The 17,486-nt window shown below is 35.3% G+C and overlaps 1 protein-coding gene across 1 annotated transcript; it reads left to right on the plus strand.

Moving 5' to 3' along the window:
* The first annotated feature begins 14,094 nt into the window (after positions 1-14,094).
* Positions 14,095-16,929, plus strand: LOC106371451 (phenylalanine ammonia-lyase 2-like). The gene is made up of 2 exons (XM_013811522.3): positions 14,095-14,677; positions 15,018-16,929. The coding sequence occupies exons 1-2, from the start codon at positions 14,253-14,255 to the stop codon at positions 16,765-16,767; spliced, it is 2,175 nt and encodes a 724-aa protein (XP_013666976.1). The 5' UTR covers positions 14,095-14,252; the 3' UTR covers positions 16,768-16,929.
* The last annotated feature ends 557 nt before the right edge of the window (positions 16,930-17,486 follow it).

Consider the following 17,486-nt stretch of genomic DNA (forward strand, 5'->3'; position numbering starts at 1 on the left):
CTCTGTGTGTTCAGCATATGTGTCTCAATCCAAAGTGTTGAATATGTTTCTGTCAACTTAAGCGTTTCACTAGAGTCCATAACTAGATTACTGAAAACTTTCTTATTTCTTCCCTTTCAAACATACCATAGTATCTATGCAAACTGGTGATCTCCATTTCCGGGAGGACTCTCCCAAAGAAATGATCCATGTTTGTGAAGGGGGAACTAGTTGGAAAAATAGCTGGATTTGATAGTATCTTCGAGAGACCGGATAAAAATAAAAATGTATGTGTCTTCTTAGCAGGACCTTATTAAATAATATGATAGTGAATCATACTATAAGGAATATCATATATAGAACTGGAATCACAACTTAATTAGATCAAACAAACTTTATATATCCAAACGACATATGCAACTTAAGCCGTATATTGTAGATTATACAAAAAACCTTTACAATAATATAATTTGAAATAATAGTTGGAACTTATTATAATAGATTGACTTTATAATATGATGAATAATAGAGCATAACAATCTAGATAGATTTGATTAGGATAAACAAACGATAGATAAACACAATCTAAATATATTTGATTATATTTGATTAGGATAGCAAACGATAGATACCTAATCTTTTTAAGTATATACATTACCAGAATTTGCTTATTTGCAAATCTCTATTGACCCTTTAGTGTTTTCTTTTGTGCTTATCAGGGAAATGAAGTTGATCTGAGTTGCCTGCATAAAATGTCTATCGAATATGCAGAGGCCAAGAAGCGTTCAGTGAAAGGTATGCTACTCCATATGAACTGTTTTGTGAGCAGATTTTTTTAAACCTTTTGTGCTGTCTCCCTCATTTTAAGCATGTGTGTTTTGTGTGGTACTACCATATCATGATTCCTTATGTTTATATCTCTTGTTTTTGGTAATTTTTAAGGTGCAGTAGAAATAGTGGAGATTGAGGACATAAAGCGCATAGCTGAAGAGAAAGAGCTGATGGCAGAGAGAGTGGAGAAACTGACAGAGGAATGGGATTTGCAAAAACTTTCATTTAATGGAAAAACCAAGCTTGATCGTCTTGATAGGACACAGAAACTTCTGAAAGATGTTGAAAATGATGAAGATGGTGGGTTTGATGAGCCTTATCGCCTACTTTCTGAGAGCTGAGTTAGCCATTGCAATCACCGGTCAAAATTTTATGGATGCCTGCTATTGAAAAGCTCTATAGACATGTTGTTTACATGTAATTTATGTTGTTTGCTTTGATCAGACTTTGTATCAAGTATTTATGTTCTGGTTCTGACAATGAATTTTTATATTTGCTCAGGTCATATGAGAGTCAGGAAACACAATCTCATAAAATCAAGAAGAGCAAGATGTTGATTAGGAGAAGATATTAGTTATTTTTCTTGTGAAATCACAATGGGATTATGGATGTTAATTAGGGTCATATGCCAATGTTCAACCGTCTGCAATTTCTCATTCTTCGCCCCCAATGGTTTCAAAGATGATACTTACAAAGTGAAAAAATATAGTGTCATATTCTCGAGTAAATGTATTTTGATTATATGGCTTTCCTCCGCTCTATGATCTGATTTGCTGTATTTTGATCTAGTTGAGTAACACAATATCATTGTATACATAAGCTTATTCATTGTATACATAAGCTTATTCTGAGCATAGTCAAATGAAACTTTGCTTTATGGTTCCTAAAATTTTAAAATATAATGTATATAGTATAAGTTTGGGCAATTCTCTCGGATAGTTATTTTTAAGTTTTTGTCACAAAATAGCTCTAAAAAAATGACCAAAATAACCCTTTTTATTTTGAAATTTTTAATATTTATTTTTTATTTTTTATTTTTTAAAGTTTGAAACTTTATCCCAAAACCACACCCCTTAACTCTAAACCCTAAGTTTAGATTAGTTAATTCTAGGGTAAAAATATATTGATGGCTATTTTGTGATAATAATTTAAAAAAAAACTATCCTAGAGAATTTTTCTATAAGTATCTAAAATTATTTTTTAAATTATCAAAATTACTTACAAACTGTATATTATGGATTATGTAGATGGTCACCGAATATATTGTTCTCTTTCTAGTAGTTTTGATAAACTCAAAAATACAATCGTTACCTGATGAATTTATTTTCATAAAAAAAATTTTGTTCTATTTATTGAAACACGTCATACATTTTTTTTGTCTGAGGTGTTGTATCTTATGGATGATAAATAAATACAAATAAAAAAGAGAGTGAGTTTATGTGGCTGATTTAGAAAAAGTAGCACTGATGACTGTATATCTGAGATAATATGGGACCCGGTGAAGGGGGTTGGTGAGACGAGTGGTGTTTGCTGGATCTTCGCGACTGTGGTTGTTGCCTTGGTGGTCCTTTTACCGGGGCCCCCACGCAGGGATCACCAATGTTTGCAAGTTTAGAGTTTGATTTGTCAACTTTGATGACTTCTATTTTGCCGCAGGGAACCGCGTTTTCAGTAGAATCACATTGCATATCAACTATCAAGAGTTGAAGACTATATATCATATTTCGGAACACGCTTTGGAAAGAGGTCATCATGTTAAGATAACTCATCGGTTTTTCTTGTTAGTGAGAACTGTCTCTCAACGTCACTTGTGACTATCTCTAAGCTGTCCGATTTTGTCGTGAAAGCTTCCCCGACGCATTCAAGCATCGTCTCGAATTTGCTGTCATCTTCGGTTGAAGACTTATCTCGTTTATCTTATTTATTTGTTGCATTTTATGCTTATGGACAAAGAAGATGAGTGATTCCCTCTTTTTATTGTATGGAAAAAGATTGAGTTTTTAATGAAAGTAAGTATGTGTTTAAAAAAAAAAAAAGATAACTCTATGGGTTTCCAGTTCAAAAACCAATTAACGATAAATGAATTGATTCAGATATATATTCTATCCAAATTTTACCAAATATTTTCCTATTTCATAAAATGGTATTGGAATGAATGACAAAGAATTTTTTTAATTCAATTCATTTAATTCGTTCATGAAGGGAAAATCGAATGATTACAGTCCAGCTAGTCGGAAAACAGCTGTGGCTAGGGTACAAGTAAAACAGAAAGCAAACAACAGGCAGATCTAAAGCAAAAAAGGGGGTTAGGCGTGGGAAGAAGATTGAAGAGGCCGAGACCTCTATCTCTGATGAACACCGGAGCGTACAATAGAATCAACATGTATGCTCGTACTTCTCTACATTTGTTTTAACAGTTCAATAATTAATACGATCTTAACTAAAATTTGTTTATTAAGTAAAATTAATGTTCAAAACAATTAGGCATTTTATATGAAATTTTCGATTAGGCGAAGATCTAAATTGATTTTTAACCGCTTAAAACCCCGTTTCAATCAGCTGAACAACATAGCCAAGATGTTTAAAACAATTTTTAAAAGACCAACTATACCAATTTTAAGCCTTTTATTAAAAAAAAAAACTATACCAATTTTTAAAACTTTGTTTAAAACAATAACTAAGAGACCAACATCGTCCTGTAAAAAATAGGTACCGTCCAGTCAAATATATTATTTAAAATATAAAAATGAGCAGAACCTATGATTGTATTCGTTGAATTCATCAGTCATCGCCTACTGCAATAGCGGGAAAGAACATGTATGTACACATGCAAGTGTTTGAAATAAACCCATCTTACCAACCCACTGCTTCTTTGAGCCATATATAGTAGCTTTAATTTGGAGACCCTTTAGATAGGTTTTCGTGTTCAATTGATTTACATTAGCAATACCTTCAGAAAATGTTAGATGTTGCTCTTCGACAACCTATTAGCTGCAATTAACCCAAATAGTAGCTAGATATCACCATCATACATATTTTGTAACAAAAAATAATAACAATACTAAAAAATCTGATCGATTGATTTGTTATAAGATGATTTTACGATTTACTTCAGTTTCAAGCAAGATAGACAAAATGGCAAATTGTATGGAATTTCTTAACCTAATAACTCTAGCTTCATAGATATTTTATTGTCTAGTAGTTTTTCTATTTGATTTTTCATTTGAGAAATAAACTAAAGAAATACCGTACTATTGTATGCGATTAGTTGATCGTTTCTTACAACTAAACCATTGTATAGATTTGTGGACGTAACAATGCTATTATACGAGGTAATGCAGAAAATAAATCAAGAGATAAAATAGATACAAATAATCAACTATTGCTTTATTAGAAATCGCCTAAACAATCTATTACAAGACTTGTTTATCAGCTTTACACAGTCTGTTAACACCATAACAGCTGCTACTGAAAGATTCCTAATCTACCCAAACTTCTCTCTGTCGTCAGTATTTCAGCAACTGCTTCAGCACGACCCAAGAACACCCCTAAGGAATTTTCACCCTTCCTCTATAATAATAGTCAGTGTCTTATGGAATACACACGACTCCATAGCTCTTTTATAGTGATCTTCACGTTCCTAAAACCATAGTATCCAATGAACATGGATATGAACAACTTCCATATCAATAAGTACATTTTCATTTTCTTAAAATGCACTTACTCCCCAAGTTTATCTCTTGCCTTTTATCCACGATATAAACTTGCTCCTCAAGTTTATCCCACACCTGCTCAGCATCTTGCGTCCACATGGTCTCTACCACTCCGCATGCCTCCTGGTTCATTCTCTGACACACACTGCCTCAGCAACTACTTCAACAACAACGTCAAGACATAAACCCTCAGTTTATCCTTCTCTATCTCAGCATATCTTGCATCCACATGGTAACTCACACTCCGCATGCCTTATGTAGTAACGACTAATGCATCCAGCATCAGTGACTTCGTCGCCTAGTTAGTCATGAAAGACTATTGACATCTACAAGCTTCACTTGCATCTTCACTTGATTCCTTCTGGCCATCATCGACTGACGGACTTGGTCAAAACCAGAAGAAAAAAGATCATCAAATAGCAACTAGAGAGTTTCCTCTTACACCGGTTCAGAAGATACATGTTTTGGAACTCAAAGAAGATGGAACGCTAAGATTTTCATGGGCTGCCAGAATGAACCCGGCCTCCTCCAGGAACCTTTGTTAAGCTGCCAAGCCTACATTCCGACTCTACGATACACCTCAGGTTTCAATTCCTTCACAAGTACTAAGCATAGGACCGGACAATAAAAAAGAGTATGTTATTGGTCAGCTTCACCGTTGCTCTCTTCCTCCCGGAGGTTTATTTCATGCTGTAGTGAATAGGTTGTGGGGAAGATTCTGTAGAATAGGTTGTCGTAAGAAAACCGATTTGTCTTACATGTTTTACATTCCCCATGAATCAACTCGATAATGGGTAGTTCAGAGAGATATATGGCATGTTGCTGACTTCTTGTTGTGCGTTTCACCCTGGAAACCAACGAGCTCACTCAAAGTCCCAGAAAGTTCAACTATACCAGTTTGGGCCAACCTCAAAAATGTTTCGGATTGTTGCTACTAAAGATTAGGCCTCAGTCACGTTGCTTCTGGACTTGGTGAGCTTATGCAAACACATAAACCTCGTCTTGAAACGACTACTTTGGGAGAAGCAAATTTACTAGTTGAAGTAGAATTGGATGCTCTTCCCGAATCAAATTTCCTTGGATGACAAACAAGGTAATATATTTTTAGTGGATGTTGAGTACACTTGGATTTCGAGTATTTGTGGCAGATGTGGTTAGCTAGGACATAAAGAAAATAGATGTCTCCTACATGTCCCCCAAAAGTGTGTGGAAACAAGCTTCACAGAGGATCAGTTTAATGAAGCGCCAGGGTTGAAACTGAAAAGGAACATGCTCAGTTCACGGTTGCATCAGACAAAGAAGATATGGTCCAAGTTGAAAAGTCAGGAACGGAAACAGAAGATGGTGTTGAGCTGAAGGATCATTCAACGCCACCAAGCTGCTTCAAACACTCTCCGGTAACAATATCTACATCCTCAAACTCTCAGTCGACTTTACCTCCATTAGCAGCTACTTTGGGTCTTCAGATATCTACTTCTCAAAAGGATAGCTATACTATTTTCAGTCATTCGTCTCCGGATGCCACATCTATTTCAGCCTCCACACTAGCAGGTTCTTCACCAGCTCAGACTTCTCTACAGATTATGGAAGGTGTTTCATCAGATATTATCTTCAATGAGGGTATTATGCACTCACGAATTGATCCTTTAACCATGACCTTTCAAGCAACCGAGTCCAACCAAGAGGTTTGTGACTTTGTGGTATGGAGAGTGATTTCCATATTGTTGAGCAAATGATGAATTTGGAAGTGTGACAAGACAAGGTAGGTTGATCAAACCTACGCAAAAGTTCCAAGGAATGGATGACAGTGCGTGGAAGAGGGAAACGAAGCCGAAGGGGTCGAGATTCCTAAATCAACTACATAAGTATCCTTCTTATTTTGGTCAAACTAAAGAGTATTACCACGTTCTTGGTTCAATGGCTCTTCCATTGCTTATTTTATGTATCCAACTTTCTCAAACTATGTGATCTAATAAATCACATCTTGTAATTTTTTTTATATCTGAATGCTCTTTCTCAAAAAAAAAACCAATGCTATTATATGACATCAAAATTCCTTTTTCCACTTGTCTACGTAATAATATATTTTTTTCCTACGCAACTAAAAGTCAGATCAAAATTAACTTAAATATGTATGATCTATGATCTCTCGTGTTTTTCATCAGAGTTTTTTTCTGAGGTAGTTTACTGAGTACGCTAAATTTAGTTATGTACAATAACAGGACCAACAAACGTTTTAGGATTATGATCTGACCATGTCGGAGACCATATCGGATGGAGTAAATCGCTTATTTTTATATGTTCTATCGGTTGATCCGGTTGGTCCCGAAAAGAACGCACGTATTGTTATAAAGTGGACTAGTTATCGCACTGTTTGATCCTGAAGAACCCTAAGATAGGGAGGATCACTTTAGCTGGGTGTTGGATATGATTCGAGAAGGCAAACGACACTTCTGGAACTGAGATGGATTGAAAGGATCGTCAAGAGATGCGGAATGACTCTTGATATACCCACGATCTAAGGCTAACCACCAAAGAAAGAAAGAATGTGTTGGCTAACCACCAAACAACACACAAAGATGAATTGGCTGACCACCAAATCAACAAGCCGGTTCACACCAATGAACTAGCTAAAAAACTCTCTCTCTCACTCAGAGAATAAACAAAATAAACAACCAAAACTGAACTGATTTGATTCATCAAAGGGACTACATATTTATAGTGCTTTGTAGTCAAAGACAATTAAAGAAAATGTGGGAAAACAATGCATAGAAAATACAAATTTGACTAGATCAAGTCAAGGCACGAAAAATGGAGGAGACTAGATCTGGTCAAAGCACGGAAAATGAAGAAGACTAGATCTGATCAAGGTACGGAAAATGGAGAAGACTAGTCAAGATGTCCAGGTTCATCCGAACCAGATCTTTCTCAAGTCTAGTCAAATGGTCTGCCGGATGAGAATGCATGTCCGTCTTTGGTTTCTTCACCACCCAAGTCAAGTCTGGCATGATCTTTCTCAAGTCTGGCATGATCCAAGTCAAGTCTGGTACGGTGAAAAACATGAACCTCGGTTGAAATGTTCAGAACGTCCTGAACTCCATGCTGAGCTGGTTCCATGTAATGATCTGTGGACTGCGGCACATCATTCCCTTCCTCTTCAAAAAGATTTGTCCTCAAATCTGAAACATTAAAAGGAAAAGGATTATAAGCAAAAGAACCATAATCAGAACGTTGCGCACCTTGAGTTCGGTCCGGTTTGTGAATGGAAGAAGATCCTTCTTTATGACCACAGTTTTGCTCTCCACCTGACCCTTCCTTCGGTTCATGTGCATAGTCATCGAAAATTGGTAAAGGGTCTTCCTTTTCTGGCTCGGTTTCAATTTTCTCCAAAGTCACCAACGATTTCTGTTTTTAGCACTTGTTGGCATAATGACCGACCCTATGGCATTTGAAGCACCTGGTAGAAAGAGCCTTGCTTGTGGTTTTTACAGCCTTGCTTTTATCAGAAGAAAACACATTAGTTTTCAAATTAGAATTTGAAGGAGAAGAAGAATTACTTTGTTGTTTTGGTGCAGAAGAAGTGTTGGTGTTTCCCTTCTTTTTGAGTTGCCGGACAACATGAATCGCCTTATGCAACATCTTTTCCAAGCTGGCATAAGTCTGAAGCTCGTTCTGATCAGACACATCACAGTTGCTTCTCTTAGCTTTGGTGAAGGGACAATCACCACTCCTGATCCACTTCTCATCATCATCGAACTTGTTTTGTCTCTTCCTTTGGTTTCTTTGTTTCTGCAAAAAATCAAACCCATTAGAAGCAAACTGTTTCTTATTTCCAAAAATCATTTGCTCTTTTTCTAACACGGTTTTAAAAGGAAAGTAAACGTCTTTTTGTAGTTTTGATTTCTTGAGAAGTCCAAACATCCTGAAAACACTTAACAAAAGAGTTAGCAAATAAAAATCCTCACACTTTCAAAGTTTTTAGCTCACGATTTTTAGGTGATCACTCAGAGTTCTTTCCATTGATTCAAAGGATGATAGGCAGTAAAAATTCAGCAATCAAAACCCAAAACAAACTTTTGTGGGAAAAAGAAAAGAGAAAGAAAGATGAAGAGAATTTTGATATGGATCTGCCTTAACTGTCCTAAGGTTGGGTTTCTCTTCAGCCAGCAGGGTTTCTCTTCCACCACTCCCCCTGGATTTCTCTTCAGAAATGATTCAAACCAAAACTTTTACTCTTTTTTTTTTTGATAGATTTTTTTTCTCTCTTTTTTTTAAAAAAAAACTGGCGATCACAAGGGAGTAAAGGAACATCCCGGATCTAACAAAAAATAAGAAAATAAAATCGTGGAGAGATGAGAAGATGAAAAGATGAATTGAAAACAAACCAGCCAAAGTGGCTCTGATACCAACTGAAGAACCCTAAGATAGGGAGGATAACTTTAGCTGGGTGTTGGATATGATCCGAGAAGGCAAACAACACTTCTGGAACTGAGATGGATTGAAAGGATCGTCAAGAGATGCGGAATGACTCTTGATATACCCACGATCTAAGGCTAACCACCAAAGAAAGAATGAATGTGTTGGCTAACCACCAAACAACGCACAAAGATGAATTGACTGACCACCAAATCAACAAGCCGGTTCACACCAATGAACTAGCTAAAGAACTCTCTCTCTCACTCAGAGAAGAAACAAAATAAACAACCAAAACTGAACTGATTTTATTCATCAAAGGGACTACATATTTATAGTGTTTTGTAGTCAAAGACAATTAAAGAAAATGTGAGAAAACAATGCATAGAAAATACAAATTTGACTAGATCTAGTCAAAACACGGAAAATGGAGGAGACTAGATCTGGTCAAGGTACGGAAAATGGAGAAGACTAGTCAAAATGTCCAGGTTCATCCGAACCAGATGGATGCACGGGGTAAAGATAAGGACGCTTGCGGGATTGTCCGGATGGTCTGCCGGATGAGAATGCATGTCTGTCTTCGGTTTCTTCACCACCTAAGTCGAGTCTGGCATGATCTTTCTCAAGTCTGGCATGATCTTTCTCAAGTCTGGCATGATCCAAGTCAAGTCTGGTACGGTGAAAAACATGAACCTTGGTTGAAATGTTCAGAACGTCCTGAACTCCATGCTGAACTGGTTCTATGTAATGATATGTGGACTGCGGCACATCAGATCCGAGTTTAAAATATCTTCCGACTAATGCTAGAGAGTAGCTGGATCGCATGTTACCAGCCAAAGCTAAACCAAAACTTCCCACATAATTATAACTTTATTTCAAAGAAGACTCAAACCCTGTAAAAAAACTGTTATAGTTTTATCCCAAATCTCATCGACCACTTGACCAAAATCATTCCGGTAGTAAAACACTTTGACACTAACATTCACGTTTGAATGTTATTCTCTACAGAGATATAGCTAGCAAACAAAACAAAAATTTATGCTCCCAGAGATATTTAATTCTACATAAATAGAAATGAAATTTCACAATGAGAGTACTATATGTTTTTTAGAGTACAATATGTTCTTTTCTCCTTCATGGAAAATGACATGGTAGGTATATATTTTACAATATTATTTGAAAAGTTAGTTCTTACGTGTTTTATATTAATTTTTAAGATGATTAATTACAGAGACATCACTAATGAATTAAAATATTATATTAATTGTCATTATTAAAAACTAGTAAATAATTTATGCCAATTAAAATTTTAATTTTAGTTTTTTTATATTTTCCAAATAAAATTTTATGTAACAAAGGGAAAGATAAGATATTTTATGAAAGCATATTTGATTCACCTATGTTTATACGCGGGAATAGATATTTAAGAAAAATACTAAACTGAAATAGTTTATTAATATTAATTTTTTGTTTTATGTAGTTTAATATTTTTCATTTTTAGTTAAATTTCGTTGTTTATGAGTTATTGAATTGTGATTTTTAAGGTATTTGATTTTGAAAAATATTGAAATTGACAATAATATTTTTTTAAAAAATTATAATGTGATTTTAATTTGGTGTAGTTAGTTTCTTATCGTTTGTATGTTTATTTTAATTATCGTGTTGTATATATTTTGGTTTATTATTGGGGTTTATGAATTTTTTTAAATGCATAAATCACAGATAAAAATTATAAACTAAAACAATTCCGAAATTGAAAATATGTATTTTTTAAGACCAATCTAAACATTTCATTATTTTAAATATAACACTACATTAAAGTTATTAATTGAAGTGAAGATTTTTCATTTTAATCAAAGTTATTTATCTAAAAAAATCAAATATTTTTTAAAACACATAAACATAAATACAATTTAAACTACTTAATGTTTTAGAAAACTTTAAACAACATATTTTACTTTTATGTTAATTTATTTCCTTTTAAATATTAGTTTCCTCTTTTGATATATATATATATATATAATAAAAAAAATTCTTAAATTAGATATTTTAAAATATGACAACTTGCTATTTTTTTATATTAAAGATATTATCATTTTATTTACTATTTCTTTTTTGATCTATATAAAATAAATTCATTTTATTAAATTATATTTTTTAATATAAAAATGGTACATATATATATATATTATCTATATTAACTTTTTATTAGTTTCCTTTTCTATTTATATAAGAAGAAATTCAAAATTGTTATATATAGATACACATATATTTATCTTAAATATACTTCTTTTGATATTGAAAATCTTTTTGATAATTAAGTGATCTCAAAATAAATGTTAACAAAATAAAGTTAAATAAAAGGTATTAATAATGACATTTTAATAATTAATTTAATTCATTAAGGGGTTGTCATTGTATTGAAATTTTCGAACAATCAACGTGAGAAGGACATCTAAAAACTGACTTCTTAAATAGTATTATAAAAATATGATGTGATTTTATAAAAAACAATTTACGAAAAACAGTATTTTTAAATTTTATATTTATTAATCAAAAGAATGATATGCATTTACCTATGGTAAACAATATAAAGTTATAACTCTAAAATCCTATAGAAACCAAAGAAAACAAGAAAAAAGCAGGTCCTTCACGTAGAGTATACTTCAAACCATCTACGCAACAGCCCCTCCAGTCTATGTGTGCCATGATAATTCAGAGAAACAACTCTGTTACGGATCATCTTTTCAATGGAACGAACTAAGGTACATGCGTTTAAACATACCCTTTGATGCCTTCTAGAGTTTTTTTCCTTCCAGATTAGATAGACCGAACACTGAAAGACAGCTTGAGGAGGATGGAGTCAAAACGAATACGGGTTTGGGCGCAACAGCAATGAAACTGTGTCTGGCCAATCTGGAGTAGCCCTAAGTAGCTTCGCCACAAAAATCGTCCATATTGTGTAAGTGTAGGGACAAGCAAATAGAAGTGATCTCTACTCTCATCTCACTCTTCACAAAATACACAACTTTGGATAATAACCCACTATCTCATACAAATCCTTGTAGATAATTTGTCTTTTAGAGCCAACCAAACTATGAAAGAATGTCTAGGAATGTATACAAAAAACAGTTTTGATGTTAAAAATTATCATATTTTTAAACCATAATATTAAACAACATAATATATTTTAATGTTTAAGAAAACTATTTATTTATATTAGTCTATTTTCTCAGATTATTACAAAAATTAATTTAAATAACATATACTAAAATAAAATTGATGAACTAAAAATATTTTACAATTTCTACTATTGATATGTTTTTCAGTACATAAAATATTATGGTTAAAATTGGAGAAGCAATACAATTCAATAAGTGTTACAAAAAAATTACAATTCAATATATCCCAAGTTATAACCAAATTGACAAGAAATTATATATCCAAATTTCATGTCTAATTAAAATAATATAATATTATTTAAAATAAATCTACGTATAAACTACAAAATAATTGAAATTAAAATTAAAATATTAATTTTATAATATATTTATTTGTTACTATTTAGGGGAAAATCAGCTAGTGCACAATTATCTGCGAGTTTTACTTTATTTTTATTTTTTGACAAAGCAGTGTTTTCTTTTTGCAGACACGTTAATGAATTTTTTTCGAGTTTATCTATTAATTGTCGGATTAGTCATAGAAAATTTGGCAAATCGTTTAACAAATAAGTCATCAGTCATCACCTACAACTAAACCATCATGATCCAAACCGTCTTTTACATACTGAAATGAACGGCAACATAAACGAAGGAAAACCCGGCAATATACAACTTCATAATATGTATTTTTATTTTTTTAAAATAAAGATGGTAATACAAAAAAATAATAACGGTATATTGTGTGTATATATATATATATTCATTCACGTTTATTCAATACAATTACTTATTTTCTTATTTCTTTATTTATTCTATAAAATTTATTTAGTTTGTATCTCTATGATGCACTGAATTATCAAAAAACAATATAACTAACGGGATTAAAAAGTACTTATATAGTTTGTTAAAAAAAAGCACTTAATAGAGTTATATGTACTCATAGCACTTCACAAATCATCATAACGAATATGATATTTTAATGCTGACAAAAAAAAGAATATGATATTTTAATTAAAGTCAAACGCCGTCTTGTACAAATCTCGTGATATCATTAACTTAACCCAAACGACTTAAATATTTGTTATGAGGTCAAAATGTTTAGTATCTAACCCACATAAAAAGTATAGTAAAAATAAAATATATAGTAGAAAATAAGTCATGCAGGTTTGGGTCGATTTTGACTATTTAGTGGGGTATTATAATATTTTTTTGAGAAATTTTTAAGTAGCGTTGATTTTGATTTGGTTCTTTTAAGTCATCATCATGTCAAATGCAAAATGTATTTTCTTTGCAAAAAAAAAATGTAAGATGTATTTGACGTTTAGTAAAATGGTTATCTAATGAACAGTATCGCAATACGATTATGATTTGTTGACTATGTCTATATTTTTAAAAATTACACTCGTAGTATGGGGCATAGCCAACACCGAAATTTATAGGTCCTAAAACAATTATGGATTGACATTTGATAATTTATACGTAAATTCTTCTTTATTAATTTTAGAAGTTAAAAGGTCTAAACATTATTTAAATTTTCTGGAACTGAAATGAATGTTTTGCTCTGTGCTAAAGAGTGGTCATGAATACATGCTGAGACATAACAAATTGTATCAAATGAGACGAAAAATGTAAAAAACTATTAAAAATCTCTTATTATCCTTGAAGTGTTATTCGGTATGGACGTTGAAATTGACTCTACTAGTACTACGTTCTTACACACCTACTCCCAAACCATAATCACTCGTAAACTCTCACCAACCGCAAAACGCTATTTCCCTTCACCCACCAGCCACGACCACCTTTTCCAAATAGACTTTTTGCGGCTCAAACCAAAATCACGTTCTCTATCCTCAACCGTTAGATGATCATAAGCCATCCAACGGTCATCATGAAACTCTCCACCCACCCCCTCAATTCTCATTTTCAGTTAATGTTTTTATTATTATTATTATTACATAATAAAATAAAAAACTTGTTCTCTTGTACTTACCTAACATCAAACACTACCACATCGTGTCCTTATATAAACCACTCTCCTCATTCTCTTCTCCTCAGGAACACAAAACCAAACTCCTTCACCAACAATTCAAAAGCTCTCCTCTCTTTCATCCTTCACCAACAATTCAAAAGATCTGTTCCTATTTATCAAAAACCAATGGATCAGATCAACGGATCAGTTCACCAAAACGGCAAAATCGAAGCGATGTTGTTGTGCGGCGTAGTAGAGAAGACTAAAGTGACGGTGGCGGCGGATCCGTTGAATTGGGGTGCTGCGGCGGAGCAGATGAAAGGGAGTCATTTAGATGAGGTGAAGAGGATGGTTGAGGATTACCGTAAACCGGTGGTGAATCTCGGCGGAGAAACACTGACGATCGGACAAGTCGCGGCGATCTCGAACGTAGGCGGTGGCGTTAAGGTTGAGCTAGCGGAGGCTTCGAGAGCTGGCGTGAAAGCTAGCAGCGATTGGGTTATGGAGAGTATGGGTAAAGGTACTGACAGTTACGGTGTAACCACTGGGTTTGGAGCTACCTCTCACCGGAGAACCAAAAACGGCGCCGCATTGCAAACCGAACTCATCAGGTAATTAATAAAAATTTAAGATTGTGAGTGATTAACTAGAGCATGCAAGGAATGTGATCAAGCATTATTTTATTTTCTAATTTTAAAAACTTTCAAAGTTTGGGGTTGGAATAAGAGATATTATAATTTAGTGGATTAAGTGGAAAATTGGCAGTGATATTTGGTGCGGTCTAATTGTCACTGAATATACTCACGAGCATATTTGTTGCATGGGAAACACGCCGGGTCAGTATATCAGGTCGGGTCGGGTGGAGGTTTATCACGCCGGGCAGTGATATGTGTTGACTTTAGTTTATTTTATTATATAGTTTTTAATGAAATATCGTTTGTTACGTTTCAGGTTTTTGAACGCCGGAATCTTCGGGAACACGAAGGAGACATGTCACACGCTACCGGAATCCGCCACGAGAGCCGCCATGCTCGTCCGAGTCAACACACTCCTCCAAGGATACTCCGGGATCCGATTCGAAATCCTCGAAGCGATCACCAGCCTCCTCAACCACAACATCTCTCCGTCTCTCCCCCTCCGTGGAACCATAACCGCCTCCGGCGATCTCGTCCCCCTCTCCTACATCGCAGGTCTCCTCACCGGCCGTCCGAACTCCAAAGCCACCGGTCCCAACGGTGAATCCCTAACCGCCGAAGAAGCCTTCAAGAAAGCCGGAATCACTTCCGGATTCTTCGATCTACAGCCTAAGGAAGGCTTAGCGCTCGTCAACGGCACGGCGGTTGGATCCGGCATGGCGTCGATGGTTCTCTTCGAAGCGAATGTTCAATCGGTCCTCGCCGAGGTTTTATCCGCGATCTTCGCGGAGGTGATGAGCGGGAAGCCGGAGTTCACCGATCATTTGACTCACCGACTCAAACATCACCCCGGACAGATCGAAGCGGCGGCGATCATGGAGCACATCCTCGACGGAAGCTCGTACATGAAGCTAGCGCAAAAGCTTCACGAGATGGATCCGTTACAAAAACCGAAACAAGACCGTTACGCGCTCCGCACGTCTCCTCAATGGCTCGGCCCTCAGATCGAAGTGATCCGTCACGCCACGAAGTCAATCGAGCGTGAGATCAACTCAGTTAACGATAATCCGTTAATTGACGTTTCGAGGAACAAAGCGATTCACGGTGGTAACTTCCAGGGGACTCCGATAGGTGTCTCTATGGACAACACACGTTTAGCGGTTGCAGCTATTGGGAAGCTCATGTTCGCTCAGTTCTCTGAGTTGGTGAACGACTTCTATAACAACGGTCTTCCTTCGAATCTAACAGCTTCCAACAACCCAAGTTTAGATTACGGATTCAAAGGAGCAGAGATCGCCATGGCTTCTTACTGCTCTGAGCTTCAGTACCTTGCGAATCCAGTAACAAGCCATGTTCAATCAGCTGAACAGCATAACCAAGATGTTAACTCTTTAGGACTCATTTCCTCTCGTAAGACGTCTGAAGCTGTTGACATTCTCAAGCTGATGTCTACCACGTTCCTCGTAGCGATTTGTCAAGCTGTTGATTTGAGACATCTTGAGGAGAATCTGAGACAGACCGTGAAGAACACTGTTTCTCAAGTGGCTAAGAAAGTGTTGACCACTGGAGTCAACGGGGAGTTGCATCCATCCCGGTTCTGTGAGAAAGACTTGCTTAAGGTCGTTGATCGTGAACAAGTGTTTACATACGTTGACGATCCTTGTAGCGCTACTTACCCGTTGATGCAGAAGTTAAGACAAGTCATTGTTGATCACGCTTTATCCAATGGTGAGATTGAGAAGAACGCAGTGACTTCGATCTTTCAAAAGATTGGGGCTTTTGAGGAGGAGCTTAAGATGGTGCTTCCAAAGGAAGTGGATGCGACTAGAGAGGCTTACGCTAATGGAACGGCGGCGATTCCCAACAGGATTAAGGAATGTCGATCTTATCCGCTGTATAAGTTCGTGAGGGAAGAGCTCGGAACGAAGTTGTTGACCGGAGAAAAGGTCGTCTCTCCGGGAGAGGAGTTTGATAAGGTATTCACTGCTATGTGTGAAGGTAAGATTATTGATCCATTGATGGATTGTCTCAAGGAATGGAACGGAGCTCCCATTCCCATATGTTAAGAGAGCCTTCCTCTGTTATGCTCTGTTCTGTTTTGTCCAGCTTCAGTTTTGTTGCTTTTGCTTGTTTGAAATTTTAGGGTAATGTGAATGGTGTCACTTTGTATAATATATATGAAAATTACGTGTAATTCTCATTTGATGCATCAAACAATAGTTTTTATATGAGACAGAACAGAAGCAACCATGTCTTAAATGTTGTGCTCTCTGTCTTGAGTTGTGTGAGAAAAAACAATCTTTGTCAGAGTTTAGTTGTAGTCTGTAGATGTTGCATGTTCAGCGACTCTTGCTTATACTTATCATATTATGGATCATACTTATGAACAAACTTTTACTTAATTAGTGTACAACTTTATCTAAATGAACATTTATTTTCTCTGGAAACATAGATTCAGAGAGATATGAATCAAAATCAAAAAAATATATCTCCATTCTCACAAGTGCATGCCAGTGCAGTTCCTTCGATGCTGAGGAGCGCCCTGCAACAAACAACATCGAGGAAAGTGTTCTCATCGCATTGAATCCATAATCTTAATGGGCCAGAACAGAAATCATAAGCATCTTGAGCTTGATCAAGCAATGCCTTGAAGATTGGATGTTTAAGCATATCCATCTTTATCACAATCTCCTGTAATCATCACCTACATACACTACCAAATGTCCTCTTAGAACATCTTTAGGTATGGCTTCATTTTTTTTCTTGAATCCCCAAGAAACCTTAC

The sequence above is a fragment of the Brassica napus genome, chromosome C4 (assembly GCF_020379485.1).
Source record: "Brassica napus cultivar Da-Ae chromosome C4, Da-Ae, whole genome shotgun sequence".
NCBI lineage: Eukaryota > Viridiplantae > Streptophyta > Magnoliopsida > Brassicales > Brassicaceae > Brassica > Brassica napus.